Here is a 20990-nt window from a genome sequence, read left to right on the forward strand (position 1 = left end):
AAAAAAAATATGTTACAAAAGGCACTATTAAGCTTGCAAAAGCATTAAGTGCAGTTTTTTAGGTTTGTACCAAATCATGAACCTACTGAAGGGCGTACAGTTTGTGTACGAAACAGTCACGCTGCAGCGCGCAACCGCCACCAAACCCATCACGCTCCGGATTCTTAAATCCAGCCTCTGTAGTGCTGTGACCTACAGGTGGCAAACGGCCCGACCCCTCCGGCACTGCACCCTCCCGCCTGCCAGCAGAGCTTCTTTAGACATGCACTTAGCTTACGGACGTCCAAGGAGGCTCCACGCTTTCTCACTTACTGTGTGGCACCGGAGAATCCAAATCCATCCCTTTTTACCAGCACAGCCTTGGCAGATTTTAATTTTCTGATCAGATTTACATTGTAAGGATAGATAGCTTTTTCTTTTTTTTTTCTCCTTTTAACTAGAAAGCTGTCAAGACTAGAGAACACTCTGTTTCTGCAAGCGCTCATTCAAACACCATTACAACCATTAAGCTTGATACGGAAACTGTCTTCAGTTTTGAAAAGCATTCTTCACGCTCAGCATCGCACTGTCGAAACAAGTCATTCTTACAGAAGGCTAAAGAATAACATTATTGACTGCTGTAACAAAAACTCATTACCACATCAAGACTAGAGACATAGTAAAAGCTTAGATTTCAATAAAAATATTTTTAGTCCTTATTCCTCTGTCTTTACAGTGGGGAAATAAGGAGCTGCATCACAGGTCACTGGCTACCGTGCTAATATATTACAAACTAGACCATTAAGGAATCTTGCTGGTAAATTTGCTGAAATTATTGCTGATGTGCTTTTGTGTAATACCTATTAAAATCTGCTCGTGTTAAAAGCTTCTGTGGGGAAAAAACAAGCTAATTTTTAGATTTATTTTTTTTTTAATCTTCAAACTAACATTGAAAGGAATACCACTAATTTCTATAGTGCCCCTTTACTAAAACACTCAGTATATCACGGTGTTTTTAATAGCCTCAGAAGAAGCCAAGACTCCAGGTTTTCTGCGTAAATACGTGCATACATACACACATATATATGTAAGTGCGTGTGCGCGCGTGTGTGTGTGTGTTCAACTGTCCAGACCAAACTGCTGGCTATAAACACTTACTTTCTCTTTATGCACAGGGTTTCACATTCATACTCAGTACTGGAAAGCTGTCGCTACCCAGGCTTTGTTTTGGGCTTTTCACTTTGAGCATCCCCCCTGCAAGTGGAAGAACATTTTACTTCTTGCCATCAGTTGCCTCTGGTAAGGCTGCTGTTCACTGATGATGTGCTTCCTCCAGGCTATCCAAGCAAAAGAAATGCAGTTGAGGGCTAACGGGTTCATTACAATAATGACAACTGGCGATAGTAAAATACCACCAGTTCTACGTAAAGGTTCAGCTCACTGCTTTGCTGGCAACAAGGGTTAATTCATAGCTACTGGACAACCGCGCTGACGGTCACTAACTTCTTGCATATCACCAGTAATCTATCTTGCATATGGCATAAAGACATATATTCTTTTTTTTTTTTAAACATACAGTTGTCCTCAATTGAGGAAAAATAAATAGCCAAGTACAAACCTCATGTCACTTTAGTAACATTGTAGTTTTTTCCTCCACTCTAACAATGAAAATATAATTGAAGTCCCAGGAAGACGAATCGTATTTTAGTGGGCAGGAGGCTCTGAAAAATAACGCAGTTTTAACAGAGCATGGTTGACACAAGCTGGGCTGTAGCGCCCCGGACTCCCAGGGTCTGGAGAGAACGAGGCGGCATTGCCGTATTTTCCTGGACTTCCTGTTACGGGACTGTTTCTTCCTGAATTAGAATACACTGAAGCATTTGGAAGGCCAGCAGCGATGGTTTGGGACTTGAATCTTGCCTTCCCCCCTGGACTTGGCCAACTGAAAGAAACAGAAAGTCATTTTGCTTTTTGTTAAGAAAACTGCAATAAGGAGAGCAGTACTTTCACTCAGTATCACTTGCAGATCTTACAAATAATGCACCAGCAGAGAAAAATTGTAACTGGTAAGAGACAGGTCCGACAAGAAACAGCGACAGCACAATGTGTTAGATGTAGACATGTTGCCTCATCAGTAAGACGTCATCTGCTGCAAAACGGCCATTAAGAAACAAAACAGGTGCTTGCAAAGCACACGGGCAATTTTAGTCCAATGCCCCCATTAGAAAAGGGCATCAAGATCAAAGGTGACCTGATCGGGGTTAGTGCCGCAGCGATTGCTGTGGCCGAGCATGATTTCCCCCCTTCTTTTTAAAAACAATCTTTGTAATATCATTTTTCTATATAGTAAGTGTCAGATTTGTTCTTAAACCTATGAGAACTAGGATCTAAAATTTCTTCGAAAGCAGAGCAAAATATTTCCTTTGTTAATTTAAAAACCCTTTTCTGTAAAAACCTTCCCTTTTTCTCTAAATTTTATCTTAAGCGAGGCAGAATGACCAAAGGTTGATTCTAGCCTCTGTTCTTTCTTTTGTGTGAGGCAATTTCTTAAGATGCGCCACTACAGAAAACGGGCTGTAAGCTAAAGATATTTTATAAGTTTTTTAAAAATAAATAAATAAAACCCCACCCCCCACCCCCAACTATGGAAGATACGCATTCACACAGCTTATTTAAAACCTTTTGAAAATAATTTTCTTCTGACAGACCTACTGGTATCTGTATTGTTAGGTCTCATTTTTGCAGTCAAAATCCTACGTACCTAAACACAAAGTGATCTAGTGTGCAATTTCTTTGCTTTTGGCAGAGGTAGCACTGCAAAATTAAGGCGGCTGACAGAGCAAGCCTTGGCATTGTCAAATAATTACAGTAATCTTTTTTACTTATGTGATAGAACAGTGATTACAGCTAAAAATCTTGTGTTAAATTTTAGCACTTCAGAAGAACACCTTGGGCCTTTCAGACAGTGGAATAAGAATGAAAAAAGTCTGACAATTAGCCTATTTCTTTCAAAAAATTAATCACAAAAATCAGGGGACGAGAGAGTTTGACTTTGAGAAGTGAAGTGGTGCAAGGACACCACATCAACCAGGTACCTGAAAATATTTCCCTGTTTCTACTCCACTTTGAATCACAGAAAAATCTTAGTGAGTTTCGTGTTTTTTCTAAAACTATACTCGATGGCCCTATTTTCAGTGCACCATTTGAAATACAAAGACGGAAGCTTCTTTCCTTCCCAGTGCTTAGCACTGGGCAGCATCTCTCCTTCCACTTACCATCTGCACTTCTTTCAGCCCTGTCACATGTTGTTTCAACTCTTTCCACAACAGTCCTCCTGCTCCAATCTCTGCTAACTTAACACAGTTGCACTTCTCAGCTGCTGGTTCCCAACTCCTACTCTGAATTTTGTGGCCAATGAAGCCAGTCAATTATATTTTTAAAATTCTCACAAGCCCTGACAGAGCTTTAAGGGTTCTGTCTTTAAAGCGTGCTTTGAAAAATTAACGTCTGATATCTGTATTGAGAACTTCTTAGTGGAAATAGTTCTCAAAGTAAGTGGAATTTCATGCATTTAAGAAAGCTAGAAGAAACAAGAGAAAAACAGAAGTCAGTACAGGTCATTTGATGGCCGCCTGTTCCTGCCCCCTTTCCAATCTGTTGTGTGGCACTGGGTCATCTGTTTCTTTTCTCAGAACTTGATCACGACTATACATAAATTGTAGGCTGGCTAAGCAAGGGACTCTTCAGTGTTCTGACCAACGTCTGTCACAATAGAAATAAATCTTCATGTTAATACAATTACCAGAAGAAGCCACTCGTATGAAAACCGTCGCTTCGGGTCCCCAAAAGCAACAGCGTTCAAAACAAAACGTGTCAACGGCATAACCTGTATTCAGGCGTCCCAACAACTGCAGTCTGCTTCCATTCTTTGTGTAGCAAAACATGACATTCTCTCTAAAAACTTCACACCCACCATTGTTCACATCAACAATTCCTTTGGACTGGGGTAATAGAGGGTAAAAATAAAAACAGTAATAAAAAGGTGCCTGAAGATACTAAATTCACTTTAACATCGCTCTGCACAACCTAAGTACCTCAAAGCAATACAACGTTCTTGCACTGCATCCACAACAGGGATGAATTACCAACTGACATCACAACTACCATTAAGACCAATGAAGGATCCAAGTACTAAGTAATAAATCAGCAAACCGAGACATTTGCCAACTGGAAAAGACTTATGGTCTCAAGACCTTCATTTTCTGTCTGATTTTTCCGTATAGATATGCTGAAGTTATTTGGAACTGCAGTGTAATGGAAGGAACTGGACTGCAGCACCAGTAGACTTTCCTTATTAATAGACATCAGCCAAAAAGGCTTTGTGATTAATTTCAGAAACACACTGATAGTTAAACACAATTGAATATTTAAAACAAGGTTTTTGTGAGCAACAAGGCCTGAAATTCTAGCTGTTCAAGCTGTTGTGCAGCTGACCCGCTAACAATTCCGTTTCAACTCATTTGACCGCATTTGCAGAAATACCTTTGCCTGTCAGTTGAAGAGTACGACTGCACCGCATGCTTCCATTTGTAAATAACCGGGTATTGCTGTGGATCAATCTCTACTGCTTCTATAGCTGCTAAGACATCACTATCCAGCTTCGAGGGCTGCTCCCTAGAATATAAACAGAACTATGTGTATTTGTTCAGGCAATAAAACATCCCAATTCCAAAACATTTATTTTTCATATAAGCAAATTGCCCATGCTCCTCTATAAACACAGTTTCTCTATGAACTTGCTCCCGCAGGCCCACACATAAATGACTGTCCATTATTACACAGTAGTCTCATAAAATAAAAGTTTTGAAAATTTCATCTCAGGACATCCCAAGAGTGCAGTAAACACTTTGTTACTCTAAGTCAGGCTCATCATGAAGTCACAAGCCTGTCAGATGAATGGTAAACAGCCAAGTTAACTGAAACTGATTTGGAAACAAAGACTTCTCTTCCTTCTATTTTAGATACGTCATTCAGGTAATTAGTTGGAAGAGAACTGTATGGCTACTGTACAAGCAATGAAGCACTTTAAGATTCGAGGCTGACTGCAACTAGTGTTGTTTAGCATCACATCATCTCAACCTTACTGTCAGTGACACTATGAAAAGCGTCTTGTTTTGCACACATAAACCAAAGGACAAATAAGTGTTAACAAAGACAATCCTTACCCAAGCAGGAATAACTTCTTAGAATTGTCATTTATGGATGAAGCCTTCAAAAGAAATTTCTGGGAAGAAAGTTCTTGACGTTGTTGTGCCTCATTAGTCTGAATTCCAGATTCCATGGACAATCTCTCCTTTTCTGATGGCGTTTTGTGTTCTGTCCTTAACTTGGTCTCTCCAGGTTTACCTGTAAGACTCGGCTCAGAAGAGCTTGCCAGTGAAACTGCATAGCAGGTCTTACCCAGATGGTCCTTGGATATTCTCACCTGACTTGTTCCTTCAGCCAGAATTCTCTCATTCTTAGTTTTTTCAGTGATTTTATTTGATTCTCCTGCAACCTCTTGTTCTTGGAATGACAGGCTTTCAAATTCTGACATTAAATTGGAAACGGGCGATACAAGGCGTTCTTCTCCATCATGCAAATGCTTTCTGTCACTAATTATCCGTTCACTGGACACAGGATTACAAAATCCATTTTTGCTGGAGGAAGCTGCCTTTTCATAGTGCCTGGGGTGATCGGACGTCTCTATAATGTTTACTGTACGCTCCATTGACAAGATATCACACTCAGCATCTCCAATAGCATCAATGCTAGGTTCTTTGGACACAATAGGTTGGCTGATATTCCGTGCTGCATTTTGTCTGTTTTTAATTTCTTCTAAGCTCATGTCATCATCATCCTCATCCAAAAATGCTCCAACAGAAACAGAATTGCAGCACTTTTTACTCTTGCCTGTTAGTAAGAGCAACACATAAAAAGACTTTCAACAGAACGCCAATCAAATAAACTAGGAACAAATACACAACCTTTATGCCTTGCTCTATTTATTGAAGCCCTCTCTAATTTTATTTATGCCACAGCATGAGCTAACCTACCTAAAGCTACAAATGCAAAATGACAACATTACAGCTGTGTCTTTTTTGCAAATAACCTTTTATATCCTAGTCATTTGAGAACTGTATTTCCTACACTCTTCACTTCAATCATTAACCAGCAACAAAGGATAAAGTCAGGATAAAGCAGAACAGGGTAGGAAAATGTTACTAATACAGAATAGCTTAAGTTTGCATCTCTTCCAAAGCACAAAGGCTTATGACTAGTCCAATGACTATCCTTCAGGGTCTTGTCAGGCCAGGTTTATGCCAGTACCAGAACCCCTTCAGATCTGCAGTCACACAGGAAAGGAGGAGGAAGGAGCACAAAGCTCTGGGACTAGTGTGCGCCTTCCATAAACACATGGCAAGCAGTGGTCTAAGAAGGTATAAACGCTTTCCTGGGTTTTGTTCAGCGTGTCTTTCACCCTCAACTGTAAAGAATTATTCCTTTATTTTAAGAAGTTATTTATTCTGTATCTGTGGATTACAAAATCCTATAAGATGAATTCCCAAATGCTCCGAGTAAAAACATACTGAAGATAGAGGTTTTCTTACAGGAATTTCATTTGGGGGCTACAATCAAATGAAGTACTTCGTATGAAAGATAACGAACATCTAATGAGGTCTGTTCTAATTCTCCTGCGTTCACAGTGTTGTTAGCTACTTTTTCAACACTATAATCAGACTGTTTGCATAACCGATTAATAATAGCAACCACAACAGGTGAATACTACTTCCCCTGGGCACCAAGCTTTTTCTCTCCCTCTTCTCCCTAGGTACAACCTGTTGTTTGCAGCATTTGCCCTTTTCTTACCAGAAGGATGTGGAGCTTTGTATCTATTGCAGGTTTCATTTTCCCCTGTTTCTTGCTGAGCCTTTTCGCTCATTTCCCGATGACTCAGGTACTCTTCTAATTTTCGCAACCCCTCCTGGGAAGACAGATCAACAAAACAGCCCAGAAATTCCCAGTATTCAACCCACGGGAACCCCAGTTCATGAGCTAACTCCCTGCAATAAATAAAATAAAACGAATCATTTGTGAAGACATAAATATTAGTTTGACAATAACTTTTCTGAACACATTTTATCAGCTATTAATAGGAGTATAAACGTGCAACTAGGCAACATAATTCCGCAACAATCAACCGTCTGCAAAAGCAATATGCACATCCTTAGCAAATATAGTATCATCTAATTTTTTCTACAATATTTTTCAAATTTAATCCACTATTCTTAAAGTTAGCACCATAAATATTGCTATTTTTAAGCTGACTGTATCTAGACATCAGATAGAGATGAATCCCCACTGACATAGGCATAATCTGAATGATACTCCGTTCAATAGCTTCTCCTATTTGGGAATGGGAGAAGGTAGGAGGAGGTGAGGGGTTATTGCAAAGAAAAATCTAATCAGCTTTTAACAAAGTATGTTTTTTCCACGTATTGCTGATACAAGGTATTTTAACAGCAAGCACACATACCACAACACGCAGCTTTTATAAAGCAGAACATTTATCTTAGGATCTTTTCACTCTGCTATCTTTTTAACAATCCCTAAATGTTACAGAAAAAGTAGGCTATGCGTAATTTTAGGTCTTCTGACAAATTAGGCAAGTAAATGTTTGAGAAAATCATTCTATACATACCATCAATAATAGTTAAAATATCTTTTTCTTTATTTCCAAAGCTAAGAAAGCTAGGTCTCACATTTTTAGCTATTTTGTTTACACAAAAATACAGTAAAAATCCAACTACAATACACTTCATAAATATTTCTGCCAGTAACTTTTGCCCTAAGATATTGTTCAGTAAGTAATTACTGTACTCTCAGCACAAGCCTTGCTTTTAATTGCTCTCTCTATTGCTCATTTTTTATACTGATACTCTTTTAGATACCTTCCAACTCTTTCAACACCTCGCTCCAGATCAGACTTCCTGACATTGTGGAAGAAGCCAGCTCTCTCTCGAGGCGGAGTCTTCCAAAGCCTGCGAAATTCTTCGGCCTTTAAAAAACAGAAATAATTACAAAAAACCCTACCCCCCACAAGATGAAGCTAACTCAGTGCCGGCTAAATGTCTGCCTATAGGTCTAGAAGACATTTAGCTATTTGCTCTCTACATGTAAACAACTCAAGTTCTGCCACAAGTATTGCTCAACCCTAGCTATGAAGAATCTCACATTGGGTCCAAAGTTACTCCTCTCAGTATTACTGGTTTATAACTTTACTTTGATCTCATAACTGCTTATTAAGTGAGGACCATAATGTATAACAACCTTAAAGTAAACTGTACAGATACTAAGCCTGCCTGGTTTAGATTTGTGTGCAGCAGGAACAGGTATGTCTTACAATTTTGCCGTGTCATTATGATTTTATTTAATGACAAATGCTCTCTTGGTCACTGGTTTCTAGGATGCAAAGGTGGTATTTTTGTATGTACATATTTAATTCCACAGACTTGCTACAATTATTAGAATATATTCTTGCTGTTTATTTTGAAGTTTGAATTTGAACTCCTAAAGGGAATAAACTAATGGATTTTTTTAAAATCCCAAACTTTATGCCTTTATAAGACAAAAATCAGCAACAATGACTAAGAATTACATTCAGACATTAAAAGTATCTGTCAGCAATCAAAATAATGCATTATTTACACCCTAGGTAAAATCTCTCAGAGTATAAAATATATTTACATTTCTGTCAGGTGAACAGAAAATTGACCAACAAGCATATTTAGAAGAAAAAGCATTATGTATTTTAGTAAAACTCAGTCCTGGAAGAATTCAAGCATTAGATGACAGAAAGTCGTCAACTGTATTTATTCACTATTTCTAAAGCTGTCATACTTCCAGCATGTTCATGTTAAACAAATGAGTCAAAGAAATGCCTATAAATTTATAATATATTTAACTGGTATCTAAGTATTCCTCCTGAAAACTAAAGACTTTGCTTTTCTACTATACAATGAATACTTTTCCAAAACTATCCCAACACCTACTACTTGGTCATCAGTTTTTCCATTTAGAAAAAAAATATTCATGTTAATTCAACAAGCAGAGGTGATAAACTGCTTCTAACATCCAGTGTCAATTTCTAGAAATGAGATATAGTCAAGATTTTTTAAAACCGATTCATAGCTGCCACATTGAAAGGCTTTGTTTCAGATTAGAAAGTTAGAGCAATTATTTGTAAGACAACGAAAGGTTTGTCAAAGAGTGCTCTTTGAATAGATTCCAATAGGAAAAAGAAAAGAACTTTCTTTTCACTGAACTTCCACTCTTCTTATTTACACCACACGTTTCTGTGTTTTCAGCAATAAAAAATATTTACAAGTTTCTGTGCTTCTCCTTCTCTATGGAGGAAGATCGATCTCTTCAAGAAAGAGAGCGCCACAATCTGTAACAGGAGCAAGCTGTGGGTGGATCTTCTAATGGTTCTTTATTAAAAAAAAGGAAAAAAAAAAGGCATTAGAATCATATGAAGTTCTCTCCTTACCTTTGAGGGGCTCATGGGGCCTGCGAAAGCTCTTATCGACAACACTGGATCTTTGGGGCTGCCAGTGTATTTAGATAAAGTTCTTTGGGGGCTATCGTCTGTCTGATCGGGTGACCACGGTGCACCAATTACAGGAGCCGAAGAATTGTCTTCTGCTCTCAAGAGTGGTACATAGTATCGACCTGAAATAAATAATACAAAGCTTTCTTAAGAAGTTTACATTACATTAGCCTGCTGCTTCTTCCTAGAATATCAATACACGGGTATACTTAACCATCTGACTTTATTTCATTAGTAAAACTACTTGTAATTCAAACTCACTGCTTCAATATTTATTGCCTGCTTACAGATTGTATTTTAGTACAGGCTCCCTTCTCTCTCAAATACAAAAATACCCGCACCGATGCATGCATCTCTTCCCTAAGGATCTTCAACAAACTTCAAAACCTTTTGCCAACGCCTAAGCCCACATGTGACAAACCAGTGAAAAGTTCTATGTCAAAGAAATTACATGACTCCCCAGCGTAACAAATAAATCTCTTGCTCTGTAAAGATCTTTTGTTTGCTTTTAGATTAAACTTTCTGCTTCAGGCTTGCTGAATAAAATAAGGGCCATGCCTACCTTACAGAGCTATGAGAATAACCTTGCGATCCATACAGTAAGAGTTGTGACCGTGTAATTTAAAAGACAAAAAGTTTTCTGTTCCTTGCCAGTTTTAGAGTTTCTCTTTGGTGTTCACAGCACTGTACAGTAGCATCATTTATGAACAGGAATGCCACAGAAAGCAAACAGAACAGAAGACAGCAAAGAGCCAAAATACATGCCTGATATAGTATAAAACTCTGAATACAGACCTTTCAAGTACTCTCTTAGTTTTTCTTTCAATTCTGCAGATTTGTTCTTGCTTCTTTCACAAACTACCTGTTAATATAGTTTTAGTTGTTAGTAAAGCATAAGACATCCATCTCAAATCAATTGCGAAGTGTGTTCTTTTTGAATAGTCACGTTATTGGCCTCTACCCATCTCATCCAGTACTTTTAATTCATAGTAGAACAAACTACTAAAATACATCCACATCCATAAAATGGATACTGTAAAGAAAAGGCAGTGAATCATAAAATCTAGCACTTTTCCCCAGATACAATCAACATAAAATATTTTTAATGTTATCAAACGTTTACACTCTAATCATAACACTAGTATCTTACTACAAGCCTTCTATCTACAGTAGTTAGTAAACGTTTGAACTTGAAAAATATTGATTAGGCATAACATTTTTGGTTTTGTTGTGGACATGGAGAGACTTACTTCTGCTGGAGTCTGATCATATTTGTTTCTTGGATTTTTTACAATAGCTGGGTGTGAGGTAAGCACATTAACAACGTCCAAATTCCCAAACTTGCAGGCAAAATGCAATGGAGTATCAAATCCCTGCAGAGGGAAAAAGGAAAAATTCACACGCATTTGGAAACATGATGAAGTCAATCCCATGGATTTTATTTTGAGACTGGGAAAAGTAAATAAATGTCATGAGTAATGATCAGCGCTCTTAATACATCTTTTCCCACCATACTGTAGAATAATGATTATTAAAACCCACAAAACTCATGAATAGCTCATTTTGCCAGAAGTGTCCCCTTCTATTTTCTTTCCTTCTCCTTTACACCACCTTAACACCTTCCAGTTGTTTCCATAATAATAAGAAACTGGCAAACATTCAAATCTTACCATTTTATCTGGTGTATTAAGGTAAAGGTCAACAATATATTGGATGCGATTCTTCAACATGGTATCATTATCATCTGGATACATAAGCCGCATAAATTCAGGATTTTCCAAAGTGTCCAGTAATAACTGGCAGATACCAGGTTGATTCTCCTTGGCAGCAACATGCATGACATTGTACCTACACCCTTCCTGAAAAAAGACGACAAACATTAGAATGAACTGAAATCTAAACGGCTTGCTTACGCCCGTACACTTAACTGATTTAACTGTGAAAATACAAAGGTTCCCACACTGAGTCTTGTATTTAGATTTTTGTTTCTTAATATTGTATTAGGAAAAGATGTTTACAAAACAGTATATAAACATTCAGAACTGCAGTAAATTACATGATATTGTATAGACTTCTGCATCTTTATAGCCACATTATTCTTATACTCAGCTATAGTCTTTTTTTACATCAAGGCAAAAATGTGGCAAAGAAGGCATATTAAGATATCACATAATAAAAGGAGATAGGAAGTTCAGTGTATAAAAAGAGCAGGAAAATAGGTGTGTATATATATATATATATAAAATTCAGTTTGCTGTAACATATTACATACAAAACTTCAACAACTTCACAAAGCTGGTCTGACAGAAGTAATTTGTTAAAGTAAGATTGTCAACATCTGCTAAACGGTACCTTACACATGCAGAGCATGTTTTGAAATTTAATGGAGGTGGCTCGGTAAGCAGTGCTGTAGGAACACCTAGTTACAGGCTAGGCACTATTCTGTTCCTTAAAATCATTCTATTTAAAAAAGATTGGAATTAGTTGGAGGAGATCAATAGTCTATGAAAACAAGACTATTCTTTCACTACTGGATAAAACTATCCTTCCCCTGAAGAACTGCATACTCAGTTTCTTCACTCTAGCTCTCCTGGCGCAAAGCGAACTCTCAGTTATTATGGGTGACTTACGCAAGACAGACAAGTGCCATATTTCTCTCAGCTTTCAGCTAGTATCAATAAACACTGAGAAACTTTGCACTGGTAGAAACAAGATTATCTTGAAGGAAGAGTAGGAAACAACATTCCTCCCAGTTCTGCTTATCAGGCCTCAAAGCTAAATCACTAAACCAGAACTTGGATTTTTCTGTTTTATTTTTTTTACCTGTACAACTGTTGGATTGTCTCCTGACCCAATCAGATAGCGAGGGTTACTCCAAATAAGTTCCGAAAATGTTGCTATATCTCCTTTCTCGACAGCTTTCCGAAGTTTAGCAGTAAGATCTTGAGTACGTGGACTTTTATAACTGTTGGCTCTCTCCTTATTAGCAGTTTCGGTCTCAGGGGAGCATAAGCCATCTATCAAAACACAAGTAACATGTTTCTAGATACATTCTTTTCAGTGATCGCTATTTTCATACCCAGACCATGAAAATAAGCTTTTAATCTAAAATATGTATTAACTTTGCATCTTTAAGGTACAGGAGTAAAAAAATTGAGGTCAATGACAAGACATTTAAAATTACTAGGAGTTAGTAATAGGGAGGGAGGAGAATATGACTTAATCATCTTGTAAACTGTTTCAGAATTTAATAGGGACTGGTAAGTTTTATAATTGCCAGTCTGCTTCCATCCAAACTTAAAAGCAAAATTCAACAAGAAATACAAATTTTCTGAATATTAAAATGGCTTTTGCAGTTCTGTGACTACTGAGTCCCTTTAATCTAACAACTGGGAACACTGTGAAATATGATCAGTGTTTACCATTTTATTTCTGAACTTACGAACTTACTTAACAATTAAGTACAGTTTTAATATACTGTGCAATTTTATCAGCGTCTTATTAAACCTGAAAATCCTGAAGTCCATGAGTAAAATCAAATCGTACCAAATATAAGCATAGACTCCTAAGCAACATATCTATGCAGGCCATTACCAACGTTTCAGCTTTAGAATAGCAACATTTTTTAGTGTAAAATTCATGTGAACCAGAACAACCACAATTGCTTTTAAAAGTAACCAGTTTACTTTATCATAACATAGACCATAGAAACCATATGTTGAAGGCCGAACCTTATGCTTTAAAACACAAAAAGCAGTCTTTCCATAGATTCCTGGGGCTCTACTTTACCTCTGTGGTAGTTCTTTACAAAAGAAATGGCAGGATTCAAACATACTCTACTTCTTTTTTTATTTCTGTACGTAAACTTCAGTGCTCCTTTCTTGGAAAAGCATCAATTAACTTTAAGGATGACTTCTCCAGTGACAGTATCATTTTATACAGAAGTAAAACCAGATTTGAATTAAAAAATTAAAATATGCTTTTTATTGCCTGTTTCTAATTTATTTCACAGAAAAAAATGTAATTAAATACTGGTTATCATATCTATTTATACAGTAATTTTATTTGGTGAGTAAGCTCTGGAGTTGTGATCTAACAATTGTTTACAGCTTATCTTAAACACCACCACTCTAAAGGGACTTCTATCTATTAAGATGCTTCACCCTTTGAAACTTTTTCTGTTATTAATATATTGGTTATGAAGTTGTTGCTTCTTCTCTCCTCAAAAATTAACAGACTGTATATTGCATCTACTGTACACAGATGAACACCCTCACTTACCTCTGTTAAATGATCCCATTTTCACCGGAGACAAACATAAAGAGGACTTGCTTGGAGATGGGAAATAATCACAGATTCCTTTAGCAAATTTCTCAGCATCCTCTCTGTTTGAAAAAGCTTTAAAACGGGAACCCTTAATCATCTTAACAGCTTGGAGAGCTTCCTTTTTATCTTCATAAACATGTATTCTCTCTGCAACAAAGTACAATCAAAGCTAAGTTATTTCAATAATCTCAGATTTGATCCTAGAAACAGATTACAAAGTTATCAGACTATCCTTCCAGCTTTGGTCTCAAACTGTTTCTCTAGCAAACATGGCCTAAGAATCAAGAGTCCTTTTAAGTTTTCTCTCTCAGAAACTGAGTAGAAGAATTTTACACACTCCAGCTAACATCAGGTGATATGTGTACAGTGTTTGGCCATTCATATCAATCAGTATCCGAACGTCTTTTTTAATAGATGGGCCAGCTTCAACAAGTGAGTATTTCATATCCAGACTGAAAAGCAAACTCAGAGCTTATTCACCTTGCATTACTTTCCATCTTGTTCAGAAAGATCAACTATGTAAGTGATCCACTGTCACAACTTTAAGACCTCTGCATAGAACCTTAGATATTAATCAAATCCTTCTCCTTCCTCTCCTTTTGCATTAACGTTAATTTGTTCAAATTAAGATAGCTGAATATCCTTTTTACGCGAAAGAATACTTACTACTGTCTCAGAGTAAAGGATCCTTTATGCTCTACTGTAATCCTGCCACTAGGTAATTTAATAATTCCTTATTGCAGTATTCATCAACAAAATGTGAAGAATGACTGATGCTTCTAGATACCATTTGGCATTAAGATAGAAAGGGAAATATGAAATCTGTTAGAAGAGATCATTTAAGCTTCAACTGATGACAGCATCAATAGTTTTTTGATTGTTTATTTGTAGGATTACTTTTTATTCTCGAGAGCGATTAAAGGCACAGGATGGGTATGACGGTAGCAGTAGGAAATAATTTTCTTCATCTGAGCTACATCAAGTAGAGATCCTCATGTGTATCAACTATTACGGCAGAACACCTATGATGTCTTATAACTGTGTTTCTATGCCTCAGAAGATCCAATAAATACTATTTACAGAAACAAAAAAATACTTCGAGCAAAGCTTAAAATACTAATACAGCGGTGTTCCTATCACCTGCTATATAGAAAAAGGTCTATTTAGACATGGTTGTAAAATGCTTAAAATTGGAAAGAAAGGAAATGAATATTTACCATTCCTTGCCAATATGTCATCATAAACTGGACAAACACCATAGAATAGTGGAGGATCTCTGGACGGTGTCCGAGTACTAATTTGTGAATCAACACATCCTGCTCCACACACGGGAGCCGAACAGTTCATGTGCATCACAGCATCTTCTTCTGGAGGGTTCAGACCGACACAGTACCCAAAGTCTACCTCTTCAGAAACACTTCCATGACCGTTCTGATTCACTGCCGTAGTTTTCAAAACCTTTTGTGCTTCTGCCCGGCTGCTATCAGATGGGACATTTCCAGCAGCCTCCTCCGACAGAGCAGATCCTTTTTCCTCCAACACTCCTTGCTGCTCCAACAATGCCTGAGCCAATTTTTTTTCAAAAATAAACCTAGTAGTTGAGGTAATGGGCCCACATTTCAGTCCTGCTCTTACAATTTCTTCTCTAAGCTCATCAGCGGTGAGCTGCTTCAATCGGGATAATATTGCATCCATTGTTATTTCACCTATAGGAAAGGCAAAAAAGAGAGGAGATAAACTGTAAATAACAACACAACTTTTTTTCTGCTATTTAAATGCTGTACTAAAGCCAAGGAAAAAGGTGTCTCATAACAATTTTTTGGATTCGGAATAGATTATCACAGTTGCAGACAAGACAAAATATTTTTCAACTCAACACATTAAAAACATTTTTAAGCTATCAGACTTATACCAAGAGTTTATTTCCTCTCCTCTTGCAACCACCTGAAAGAGTATTTACAGCTTACATTTTATAGTTGTTTGTCCTTTTCAAATTTCTTTTGGAGTGAAAATTCAATCCAGAATAATTGTGCAGGAAAATTTATGACAGGCTGAGAAATATTTGATTCCTGCCAAGACAGGCACAATCTGTGTATGTAATGGAATACAAGAACATGATGACTAGTGAGCCCCAGTAAGAGATTCCGGTTAGGCAGCACCTACAGCTAAAAGCACAGCACTATTTCTATCATTTCCTTAAAAATTTCTAGCTGACCAAAGTATAAGGCATAAGTACAATGCAGCAACCGGGGGAGTCTATCTCTGGCCATGATGCAAGGCTGGAACTATTTACACAACATGTTGTTTCCCAGCCCCTGCTTTGAGAGCAAACAGCCAGAAGACAAGAACAGCTGATCTTTTCAGATTTCCCTCTCCGACAAAGAGCGGGAGCTGGAAGAATTTCTCCATTTCCAAAGGAAAATCCTTCTCTCTGGTATGATACTACAAGTTCCCCAGCTCACTTCCCTCTGTGTAATCCACACACTTACAGCTTCTGCACTGGTCAGCGAGAAGATACTAAAACCAACATGATGCCAATACAAATTTCTTGCTGTGAAAAACACAACTGAAAAATATAAAATTTGGGCAGCTCAAGAACATAAGAAGCTTTAAAATTATTTCATCAGATACTGCATCCACATCTCCACAAAGGCTGTGACTTTTTCCTGCTGTACACTGTTCAGAAAAGACAGCTCTGGGATAGAAATGAGTAGGTTGTCGTATTCCTTCAGCTTGCTTTCACTCCCTCCTTAAATTGACCCTCCCTTCACCACCTAGCCATTTTATGGGTTACACTGGTTTGCATAGGCGTGTATGGCATTTTCAGTACCAATTCAAGCATGTTATTGCTAAGCAAAACGAAGAAGTAAAAAAGTCATCTGAAAGGTTGTATTGGCATGCCAAGACAAGAATCAGCAACTCAGCTAGGACTATTCCTTTCTCTTTATTTAAAGCAAAGGTTTTTATGGTGGGATTTTTTGCCTCCTCTGTAGGATGTGCTACTTTCTGTTGTTTAAACATTAGATTTTCAAATCACTTTTTTCAACTTTATTTTCAATTCCAGGTTTCATCCTCAGTTTATGAAACTTAAGACTACCGGAACACACATTTGCAGGTTTTCCACATGAATTGATTTCTGTTTTTTCAATCATGCCATTTTTTGGAATAACACAACTCCTAATCTTACTCCATTAGAGACAAAGCCCAGGTATCTCCAGCCCAAATCTCCCAGGTATGAAGTCAGTATTACCTGTAATTTTAAGTTAAATCGCCTCAAAAGCGCACTTGTGGATGCACGTGGCAGTATGAGAAACGTCCACAATTTATGAGCTCTTCTGCTTTATGAACAGGGTGCACAAGCAGTCCTTAACCCAAGTCAGAACATCCACTCTGATGGGCAAGAACCTTTGGGAAACTAATGCGAGGCTTGAACAGTGAATGGCTGCACCCTAACACAGCAGGGCTGCAGCGCTCTAAATGCTGGATTCTAATAAGTTAATTATTCATTTTGTCAGACTGTACAAACTCAGAAGTAATTCCAAAATTGCATCTTCATCATAGACTTGCAGTATAGTCAAAGTCCCTTATTTCTCCACGTGTATTGCCAACAGGAGCATCACAAAATACAACAAAAAAATAGACATGACAATTTTGCTTTTTAAATTACCCAAGGATTAAGCTGGTAAAGAACCAAAGTTTTCATATATTGAAAAAACCCAAACGCACACAGCAGTTTTCGTAACTTTTAGCAATAGTCAATATAGCCAAGAAAAATTTTCTCTGGAATCTGACTTCAAAACTATTACATTTCTAACACTAGGAAGGACTGCGGAAAAAGATGTTAATGTCAAACTTTAAGTAGGTTTTCAAGTATTATTACATCTTGATAGTTACGTGAGTTTGACGGTTGTTTTGAGGGCCATTTCCTTTGAGAGTTGTTTCTTTTTTCCGAATGTCCAATTTTAAACATCTTGTGGTTAGACAACATACCTCAGTCCCTGAGTATTTCACAAATATTAACTGGAACCTCACTGAAATGATGGGAAATGAGAGTATTTCAGCTTAACCCCCCCCCGCCAAACTGTGGCAAAGCTGATGCTGCTGAGCTACCTCCCCAAAGTATTCTACTTCTGTTATGATTCCCGAACCTCCAAGCAACCTCATTGTTACGATTATCTGACTTGCCCACAAGACTGCAAAGACAGATGTGAAAGACGTTCTCACTTATTTTTAATTCTTAATCACCTATTTTTTTTTTTAATAAATTTGATGCCATTATGTTTTAATCAAGGGATAAAACGTGGCCCAGAGGTCAATCAGAATATCAAAACTTGCTATTCCAAGGATTTTCTTTTTGAGGTTGTATAACTGAAAAGATGAAAACTCAGAGGCAAGAAAGTTTATTGCAGAAACAACTCAATGAAAACACTTTAAAAGAGTCAACATGATATAATGCCTTAAAGAATTAACTCAGGAAATGCTCCTATTTTTAGGGTTCAGACTAAAGGTAAAAGCAGACTCTTGCATACGTATAATCCATGTACACAGAGTATGCAGGCACACACAAAAATCTTTCTTCTTGGCTTGTAGTTAAGCAAAAAATGTCATGAAGGAGTGATTTCCCTGGTATCTTATGTTTTGATAGAACTTGCTGCCTAAAATTTTCTTCCTCGTCTATGTAAGAAAAAGTATTTATTTCACATGTCCATTACAACTTGGACACAACTAAATCAGAGAGTGAAATGACAAAGCAGACCAACAGTGAAGAAAGCAATCTTTGGTTTAAGATTTACTGTTACCACAAAGAGTTTTCTAAAATAAGCTTGCTGTGGAAACAGGAAAAACATTGCTGGAATGACAACAGTCACTCAACTGTCAAAGAGATGATATTCAACTAACCTGCCAACTTCTTTCATGATAACATCTGTTTTCCTGTTCAGAAACAACAGGTTAGTTTCTCAAAGCAACATAGCTGTTTGAAATCCCATGGCAGTTAATTTATTACAGCAGTAGAGATTCATTGTTTTCATCAACAGTATGCTGAAATGCACACACACTTGCTTTCTCACACCGTGCAGCTCTTTCATAGCACATGTAATGCTCTTTCAAAAAAAATGTAATTGATTTTAAAGAATCCCAACATTTACTTAAAACAGAGAACTTTCATGAAATATGTTTGTGTTCTGACATTAAGCTTTCAGCTAACATGGATAAGCATTTATTAATTTTTAACCGCATCACCTATTTTGATCTGTCCAAAACAAAAGGTGTGACTTGCAAACCTGAGAAATAGCAACTGCCTGTTTTAAGGTAATCCTTTGATTATCTGCCCCATGCAGGTGCAAAAGATGATTATTTGAACCTTAAAATGCATTTTATGTAACCTCAAATAATCCAGAGTACAGCCAGCACTGATGCAGCTACCTTTTCTAGTTTAGCACACAAGGTCTTGCAAGTTACCTTTAGTGGCTTTACAAATATGAATAACCGCTTTAACAACAAACGTATGTTCAAGGCTTCTTCCAAATCAACCAAAATCTGGAGGAATGAGTAAAAGTTGTATTTTCCCTTGCCTTACTGCATCAGTATGAAACAGCAGAATCTGTTTCCAAAAAAACTAAGACTAGTACCAAAAGAGAATGAACGACTGACTTTTAGGGATAGCAATATTGCTTTATTCCACTACTCATTAAATCCTTCAGTAAATGAGCAATGTAAGAAAACAGACTTCTTTTTTTTTTCTTTTCTTTTCGAGACAGGAATTAAATGAGACACACATCCTGCCGTCGGCTATATTTTGGCTGCTAGGATTTGCACATGGCAGAATAATCGTGGGTATGCAATCGGGTATTTGGTCTATACCGCCTGTTGCCAAATTAGCCAACAGTTATGAACTACGTGGCAGAAGGAGAACTGCAAAAGAAACTCGGAATAAGCTACGGGAAAGCCAGGACAAAAGGAAGGGAGAATAAAAAAGGACGACTTCTCAGGAACGAGAAACGTACATGTATTTCTAGAGCTAGTAAGGGAAGGCAGGCTCGGTGCGGGAGAGGATTTAGATAGCAGAGAGCAAGACCAGGGACGCGTGAGAAGGGTGGAGCAGGCACCAGCCGACCCTGCCGCCGCAAGCAGGGCAGAGGCATGCGACGCCAACGGACGGCAGCGCCGCGGACCGCCCGCGACAAAGAGGGAACGGGGGGCGGCGGGCGCCGCAGGGCCGCGCTGGCGGGGCCGGGGGCCAGGCGGGGCCGGCGGGCGGGCGCCCCCGAGCTCCGCCCGCAGCAGAAGATCCCCGGGGCCGCGGCGGCAGAAGGGCGAGAGGCCGCGCGGCCGCAGGCCTCCCCGGGCGGTGCCCGCTGCCCAGCCGGCTCTCCCGCGGAGCGAGAGGCAGCGCCACCCCCGCCCGCCTCCCCCGAGTCTCTCACCTGGGCGGCTCCCGCTGCAGCGCCGGCTCCGCGCAGAGAGCGGCGCCGAGGAGGAGAGGGGCGCCGGGGAGGAGATGGCCGCCGCCGGCGCCCCGCGGCCGCCCGGCCTCCTCTCCAGCAGCCGCAGCAGCCAGCCCACGGCGCCGATGACCGCGCAGGCGGCCAAGAGCTCCCAGCCCGGCCAGCGGCCCCAGCCAGCTCCCCACAGGGAGCCCCAGCCCCCGGCGGCCCCGACCCACCGCTCCATGCCCCGGCCCGCGTCCCGCCCGCCGCACGCAGACACTCCCCGCACGCCCTTCGGGGACGGTACCTCAGCGGCCTCCCGGCTTCCGTCTCTCCTCCTCCTCCTCCCGCCCCGCCCTGCCCCGCCAGGCCCCCTCCCCGCGAGACGCCGGGCCTGCCCGACCCGCTGCCTGACAGAAAAGCACGCCGAGCCGCCTCTCCCTCCTGGCGTGCGGCCCAGTGCCTGGTAGGGAGCGGAGTTCTTGCAGCTTACCTCAGTACGGCCTTTTGCCGATGAAGGTTGTCTGCAGTGAAAAAGCGGCTTTCAGCTGGACTCCGAATAGGTGGTTAGGAGTCTCGACTGCTACTGTACAGAGAGATGCTTTAAA

The 20990-nt window shown here is 39.2% G+C and overlaps 1 protein-coding gene across 1 annotated transcript; it reads right to left on the reverse strand.

The window, feature by feature from the left end:
- Positions 1-1515: 1515 nt before the first annotated feature.
- Positions 1516-20626, reverse strand: ANKLE2 (ankyrin repeat and LEM domain containing 2). Its single transcript, XM_050906665.1, has 13 exons — positions 20380-20626; positions 15172-15660; positions 13910-14101; positions 12452-12645; positions 11299-11487; positions 10879-11001; positions 10424-10490; positions 9569-9750; positions 7971-8077; positions 6889-7082; positions 5205-5931; positions 4522-4653; positions 1516-1921 (listed from the first exon to the last, which is right to left on the reverse strand). The coding sequence occupies exons 1-13, from the start codon at positions 20624-20626 to the stop codon at positions 1684-1686; spliced, it is 3081 nt and encodes a 1026-aa protein (XP_050762622.1). The 3' UTR covers positions 1516-1683.
- Positions 20627-20990: the final 364 nt, after the last annotated feature.

This window comes from Gymnogyps californianus, chromosome 16, assembly GCF_018139145.2.
Source record: "Gymnogyps californianus isolate 813 chromosome 16, ASM1813914v2, whole genome shotgun sequence".
NCBI classification, from domain to species: Eukaryota; Metazoa; Chordata; class Aves; order Accipitriformes; family Cathartidae; genus Gymnogyps; species Gymnogyps californianus.

What these genes read in the sequence shown, in the direction of transcription:
- ANKLE2 (XM_050906665.1), bottom strand. Translation starts at nt 20,626, where the DNA reads ATGGAGCGGTGGGTCGGGGCCGCCGGGGGCTGGGGCTCCCTGTGGGGA. An exon ending in CTGCAGCGGGAGCCGCCCAG is followed by an intron (nt 15,661 to 20,379) that starts GTGAGAGACTCG and finishes CCTTTCCTATAG; the next exon opens with GTGAAATAACAATGGATGCA. An exon ending in ATGATCAGACTCCAGCAGAA is followed by an intron (nt 10,491 to 10,878) that starts GTAAGTCTCTCC and finishes CTATATTAACAG; the next exon opens with GTAGTTTGTGAAAGAAGCAA.